The sequence below is a fragment of the Phragmites australis genome, chromosome 5 (assembly GCF_958298935.1).
Source record: "Phragmites australis chromosome 5, lpPhrAust1.1, whole genome shotgun sequence".
In the NCBI taxonomy this organism is placed as follows: Eukaryota; Viridiplantae; Streptophyta; class Magnoliopsida; order Poales; family Poaceae; genus Phragmites; species Phragmites australis.
Genome location: NC_084925.1, coordinates 9,245,670 through 9,252,803, shown reverse-complemented (window position 1 = coordinate 9,252,803; position 7,134 = coordinate 9,245,670). Strand labels below are relative to the sequence as shown.

The window sequence follows — 7,134 nt, the reverse complement described above, 5'->3', positions numbered from 1 at the left end:
TCTGAAGAATATGGCCAGAGGGCAGAGACCTGCGTCTGCTGACTGTTCTTGCTGTTTTCTGATGAAGGTGTTCTGCGTTGGTGACATGCAGGCATGCAGCGTGTTGAGTAGGCAGTGGGATCATGAACTCTTCGGCAGTTTAGGGGCATCTGTTCATGTAACTATTATGTACTTCAATTTGGGAAAACAAATGTACTTTTTTGGAAGAAAATTACTTTGTACTGGGAAATGTAAAGATAGTAGGATACTTGTGGGCATGTATGTAGCGGTGTGTCCACTGATTTGCAGTTTGCTAAAATTCCTGATAAGTACGTAAAATACATGAATGTAGTGTTGTAACTGCAAATTTCTGGGCTCATAAGAATATACTCTGTTTCCATTTTCTTTTTTTATTTCTGTTGATAAAATCATCTTCTTATTTCTCAGTGGCAAGTTGCACAGCAGATCATGCAGAAATGTTATCATCTGAAACAATATCACAAAATAAATAGGACTTGCAAAACTATCTTTTCTAGGCTCCGGTGATTTATCTGACTTTACAAAATGGTCTATCTAGGTACACTACATACACCACAAAATCCAGTCAAAAGAAGAGCAAAAAATAATAATCATGAAAAATACAGACATATGATCTGCTCTATACTGATTTCATATCCTAGATCTACATCCAGATTTCATCTGCAGTTCTATGTGACTTCATTTCTCCTCATATATGTGCATAATAAGGTAAAAGATAACGCAAACTTCAGAGGATATAGCCACTGCTTGCTCATTTTACATTACATATTGAAAGCATTTCCATCGATTTTCAGAAAGGATCTCCCCTTTGGTATTAAAATCACCATGGCTGCAAAGAATGCAACATCAGGGTTATAGCACAAATCATCAAACGCTACAGATATTGACACTGTATAAATAACGAGTTGCAAGTTTCAGTTAAGCTTCAGGACGCGCTGCTAGTTTTGGGAAAATTTATTGGTCTGAGTTTGGACAGTGAAATTAAGCATTATAACGTCACATATATTACTAATGGTCAGATTAATACTTAAATAGTGGAGGATTACCATGTCAGGATTTACCAAAGCAGATGGCATTCTTCATTCAGTATATTCTTCAGACTTGAGCAGGCGTTGCTTCTAGTGCCTCTTTACCCGTGATGCCTTCTTTGAGGTCTTTGAAGTACACTTTGTAGTCCTTTTCAGGAGGGGGATTTGAAGGATCGATTACATATGGTTCGCTGAATGGAACAGTGCTCTTGACCTAATTATAAGAATTACATCCATTAGCTTTCTCCCAATGATAGATAAATGACAATAAGTTCTGTCCTAATAGTCTTGCAAACAAGTTACATAGTTTTAACCTCGAAAGTCTTCCCCACTGCATTTGGACTTGCCAGAGCTGCTACACAAATGCGGGCAACTTCTTCCCTTGATATCTTTCCCTGAGATATTGCGAGAAATTTATTAAATTGATCATGGAAAAAAAGAGCTCATTGGATCTCATGATGAAGAAGCTTCCTATACATACTGTGATATTATCCCCCTGGTCGAATATGAGATCGGCTCCAGCTGGTTCCTCAGTCAATGCGCATGGCCGCACAATAGTGTAGGGAATACCATTTTCCCGAATTAAATCCTCTCCCTGAAAGGCAAACTCAGACGTTATATAAGAGTTGCAAGGTAGACAACATGATAGACATCCTTTGCAACATGCGCAACACAGTTGCTTGGTCTACATCTGAAGTTGTTACAGGCATATGCATGGTTTATTTGCAGCAACAAAAACTATGTAGAATGTGATGTGTCAGGGAAATAAAAAGGGCTTCAACTTTTATAATTACGATTTTAAGACAGTGAGCATGCCTTCAACTTATAAGTTAAAATGGAGCCAAGCTCTTTGTTCAAGCGGACAGCAGGAGGTTGTTTGCTTAAATCTAACCCCAGTCTTTCAGGTCTTGTAACCCCTGCAGAACTCACATGAACAAACCTGCATATAAGACAAACAAGTTTTCATTCAGTCCTGATGAGTTCCAAAAAGAAACTGAAAAATGGAGTGGCTATATTTATTCTGTTGTACTGATGTCATCTCCTGAAAACTAGTAGATAGACAAACCTTGGAGTGATTGGCTCGTTTATGTATGCTCTAATACTCGAAAAAGGAAGCTCGAATGGACCTTCAATAAATGTTGGGTTGAGCTTTCCGTCGTATTCAAACTTGCTAAACATAAGCTACAAAATTGCTAAACATAAGCTACAAAATTATCACATCAATTTTAGACAAATGTTTAGTAAGTCCTCAAAAGTTTACAAAATAAAAAAGGGATACCTGTAGTGAAGTGATGTTGCTTGCATCGAAGGGTGGAGCATCAGTCATAGTACGAGGCTACGAGCACGGAATACAGGTTTCAGAGAAGAGAAAGGTATTCTAACCTGATACAGGAATAAGAACATAGCTCTAAGTCACTGAAACAAGCAATGAAGATATTTACAACATGATATGACATACACTTTGCCATTCACCCTTAGTGGTGTCAAAGCTTGCCGTATAGCCAACAGCGTCCCATTCAACGCTAGTCTGTATAATGAGTTTATACCGTCGCCCATCACCTTTAACTCGTAATTCAATACCATCATATGCTGAGAGGTCCTCTGGCACAGTAAAATTCTGCAATCCGAATAAAATATTACTGTTAACAATAAAACAGCACTATAAATAGAATCACTGAGAAATAAAAACCTTAATAAAGTTATAGAATTGTTGAGTGTCTGCAGTGTTTGAACTTCCTTATAGCGCAAGAAAAGAACTTTCATTTATTTACACGAAAGATTGTGGGATATAACTGATTAGTTCAAATAACATAGCACAAAAATAACAATTATATGTATAGCAGTGATTTTCATTTCTCAGAATATATGGAAGTAATTACCTTTGTCCTTATACTAGTAAACCCACCGTTATTTGAAGTAGAAACAATACCTAGATGGAGAACATGCACAGGTCAGCTTAGATTAGAGACATTTCAAGCAACTGCAACATCTCATATACAAGGTTTAAAGGAATAAAAATAAAATTACCTTTGAACAATCCAGTTGTTCCACCAGTTTCACTTCCTGTTGGTAGGATTTGGAATGTACTTTCACTAACGCCACCCATTACAACGTCATCAAGTGCACCCCACACGATCTTTCCAGATAAGTTGCCTACATAAAAATGAGCATGTTATACTATAAAAGTAAACAAACACATCGATGTAAGGTACTCCCTCCAGTCAAAAATACATGACTTTTTTGATTTTTTACGGTCTTCGACGTACAACTTTGACCACTATTTTCTATTAGAATATAGTTATAATATCTAATAAAACTATAATTGTGTGGAAGTATTTTTCAAGACAAATCTACATGTATGATTTTTATGTTTCCAAACTAAATATCTTGGAAGCTATTGACGGTTAAAGTTTTCAAAGTTTGATCAGATATTGATCAAAGCGTCAAAGTATTTATGACCGGATGGAGTATAACCATCATAATTACCAAAAAAATGGATTTCTTTCAGCTTTTATATCAAAAGGATTGATTAGTACTATGCTATGCAATGATAGCCAAATGATCGATTACACATGCATATGGGAATAGTATTATGTGGTCCTAGACCCACATGTTAGTGGCACACTCGCTGGCATTTTTTGTACTAACTGTGACTTTTGTGGCACTAAGGAGGGCCCAGCGAACATAGTAGTGCCAGACTTCATATATGACAATGAGTTGAATGGAGATCTTTAATTTTCTCAAGCAATGAGAGGTATACCTTTGAGCCCAAAAGGCAATTTTCCTTCACTCAGTCCAACACTATTCTTTATGGCGTTAATCAAGTTTTGCATTCCGACATACTCTACCATTTCAGGCGAAGGTCCCTTGATCTGATTAGGAAAACATATAATGTAGTGAACTTGGGGGTCTCATATAGCAAAACTTACTTTTTTTAGAAGAACCAAGTGCTACTTATTATACATGAGAAGATGTTTCGAAACGCTACCTCAGGTTCAAAAAACTTGATGCCCTGCATGAATACGAGACTGAAGTGTCACAGCATTGTAGCTGGATGGTAGAATGCATAAATTTTTCACTTCTCATAGAGTATTAGGCATATGACGTACTTGTTTATACGTCTGCCTGTCTGATGTATCACCTTCCTTTGGCCCTACTATGACAGAAACTGCATTGACTACTTTATTGATCCCTTTGAAGAGCTTAGGATCAAGTGTATCTTCCTTCGTAACATCACCTATTATCTGAAAGCAGCAGTAAGAAAGTAACTCTAAATATGTAATTTTGGATGACATTATTCTTTGCAGGTGAGTATTTATCGTCATATCAATAACAACATGAACCATAGGCAGTGAGTTCAGAAGCTACTGCACATTCATTTATATTCACCTTCAAATAAATGCCAGGAAAATGTACTCAAATTTTAGTTGTCATGTATGACTATACAATTCCATAGTTTCCTTTTCTGCCAACAAACAGGTTTGAAAACATGCAACAGCGATGTCTACGCCAAGCAATGCAACTGCTGATCAGTATCAAGTAATGCCATTGGGTTGCTAATCCTCAGTAGCTATGACAATTCAAGATTTCGCTTGGTTACTTCGAAGCAGGTGCAGAAGTGCAGTTCATTGAAACTAAACCCCACAGCACAGCATGAACCAAAATTCAACTAAATAAGTGGGCCTACCAAGTCTATGTCCGGCCCCAACATGCTCCTTGCCTTATCTTCATTTCTAGCCTGAACTCAAAAATGGGATAAATGTCATAAGGACTAGAGCAACTGTTGCGTAACAAACAGAAAATGTCAAAAGCCAAAATGAAATATGGTTGACAGTACAATACCAATACTCGAACAGGCAATCCCTTCTTACGCAAGATATCGACCACCCATCGCCCAACACCACCGATCGCTCCAGTGACCAGCACCACATCAGATGTTTCCATTTTCTTCGGCACTTCACTAGAAGCAGGGCTAGCGAAACTGCTAATGATAGATTCTACAATCTACAAATAAAAAGCATCAACACATTGTCATGGCGGCCAGCCGACCGCTCATGTAGGCCCAAGGATCACCATAGCAGTAGCAAGAGATAAATCTTACCTTTTTAAGTAGGAGATAAGTTTGGTATGTTAGGATTCAAGTTGATTTGTTTAGAGATAAGTTTGTTAGAAGATAAGTTAAAAGTCAGGTTGTATTAGAACTACTTAGAGATAAGTTTGGCAAGAGATAAGTTAGGAGTTAGAATTGATTTAGGATTGTAATTTCCCCTCTCTATATAAAAGTGCAGCCACATACCATTGTAATCAAGCAAAGAAGGATTATTCTAAGGCTCTTCAATCTATAGTGTAATCTCTCTCCCCTCTATCCGATGCCGTCCGATTATCCTCACGGCGGATGTTTATCCCCTAATGATCCAAGGATCATAACAACATCATATCCCAAACTGAAGGTAAGACAACAAAAAAACAGAAAATTCAAAAGTTAGTGACAAAACCATGAGAGGGTTTGGAGGCCCGTTGAAGAAGTACAAAGTCTTGACAAATCTGCCGATGTCCCAAGATTGCTGTCCCACAAAAGCCATTATCTCTCTCCGCGACAACCGCGAAGACGCAAGTCTTAATGGGCTGTATGTGATCAATGGGAGCTGTTTTGAACCCAGGAAAAGCGCCTTCTGATTTGTTCTTGCGTTGGCGGAGCAGCTAGCGGTGAATCCCCCCTGATGACAAAAAAAAGAAATAAATCACTTACCACGTTATAAGGATTTCACACTTAATCTTAGTAGGAATTAGAATTACTGATTTCAATGTAGCAATGGTGAGCTAGACTAGCAGAATTCAGCAAATTTGTAGAGAAAAAATTTAAAATAAAAAAGGTCCCACCGAGATTTGAACTCGGGTTACTGGATTCAGAGTCCAATGTCCTAACCGCTAGACCATGGGACCTGTGATGCCACTGAGCCCTAATCAACTCTTAAAAACAGAAAGCTAACTTTCTAGTTACGGGTTCTCGATTCGACACCGAAGATTTACACGAACACGACGCTGGGAGATGGATCCGTTCGCTCTGAAGCAGCGGAGCGGACAGGAATGAGCTAGGGACGAGGAGGAGGAGGGCACCGGCGCGCTCACCCGCGGGTGGCCGAGCACCACCGGAGGGGAAGAGACGCAGCCGCCGCAGGAGGAGGAGCGGCTCATCTTCTACCCTTCCCGGACGAGCGAGACGACTTGGGACGCGTTTCACCACGCCATTGGCGGGACGAAGGCGATGCTGCTGGAGAGTGGTGGAAGCAGAGTTCTCCACACGAGGCGGCGCGCGGCCACACAAATTCCCGTGGTCGGGTTGCGTGCCCGCGCGAAGATCGTCCGATGCTACCTTGAGATTAGTGCTCCGTGGAAGGCATCCACCGTTTGATCACAGCTGTGGTGAGCAGTTCGTAGGAAAGGCAACTCAGCTAATTATGCCTCAAATGATTGTAAGCGGTGGCTAATTTGATTCTACTTAAAACTAAATCTCGATCTCCACTATACAAATAGCCTGTCACTTAGTACTCAGCAGCGTAACTGCATGGCAGGAATGACCATGGTCATCTTTTGTTCGAGGGGCTCGAACGCAGGGGGCGCGGGCGCAATTACGCACACTGACCAGCGCAGCTTCTCGATCATGGTCATCCTTATACTGCATTAGAAATAAGTGAAGATATTACGACGATTAAAACATAGTTCAAGAAAACTATGGTGCATCACAAATGTGCCAATAAACCTGAACAAGAATGTCGATGAGTAGAGGGGGGAAATCAAACATATTCTATCATTCTACTTCGTTTAAACAGCCTGCCTCGTATTCAGTGAGCTAGGCTCATTTAAATTGGGCTATATACATGTAGTGTGATTTATTTAATTAGTTGTACGTACTAAGTCTGACTTAGAAAAGATTATATTTAGTTATCCGTATAAGTATATATATAGTATGAGATTAAAATAAAAAATAAGTGTTCATACGATATTTATTTTATATAAATACACTCTATAATACTTATTTTATCATATAAAGCCTTAATCCAATTTAAAATATATTAATATAAATTAA

General features: G+C 39.1%; 1 protein-coding gene and 1 non-coding gene across 5 annotated transcripts; both read right to left on the bottom strand.

Annotated features, from left to right (window-relative positions):
- Positions 1-484: 484 nt before the first annotated feature.
- Positions 485-6,332, bottom strand: LOC133918702 (protein HIGH CHLOROPHYLL FLUORESCENCE PHENOTYPE 173, chloroplastic-like). 4 transcript variants are annotated; one of them, XM_062362713.1, is made up of 17 exons: positions 6,177-6,332; positions 5,543-5,764; positions 4,890-5,051; positions 4,735-4,785; positions 4,157-4,291; positions 4,036-4,059; positions 3,808-3,919; positions 3,075-3,200; positions 2,927-2,976; positions 2,506-2,664; positions 2,326-2,382; positions 2,113-2,228; positions 1,863-1,986; positions 1,528-1,641; positions 1,361-1,441; positions 1,065-1,260; positions 485-847 (listed from the first exon to the last, which is right to left on the bottom strand). In XM_062362713.1, the coding sequence occupies exons 1-16, from the start codon at positions 6,240-6,242 to the stop codon at positions 1,114-1,116; spliced, it is 1,746 nt and encodes a 581-aa protein (XP_062218697.1). In that variant the 5' UTR covers positions 6,243-6,332; the 3' UTR covers positions 485-847; positions 1,065-1,113. The 4 variants fall into 4 exon arrangements, with proteins under 4 accessions (XP_062218697.1, XP_062218699.1, XP_062218698.1 ...); XM_062362715.1 differs by lacking the exon at positions 6,177-6,332 and adding an exon at positions 5,344-5,453 and having other exon boundaries at positions 5,543-5,681; XM_062362714.1 differs by lacking the exon at positions 6,177-6,332 and having other exon boundaries at positions 5,344-5,684.
- Positions 5,919-5,990, bottom strand: TRNAQ-CUG (transfer RNA glutamine (anticodon CUG)). Its single transcript has one exon. It is a non-coding gene; the product is annotated as a tRNA-Gln (tRNA).
- Positions 6,333-7,134: the final 802 nt, after the last annotated feature.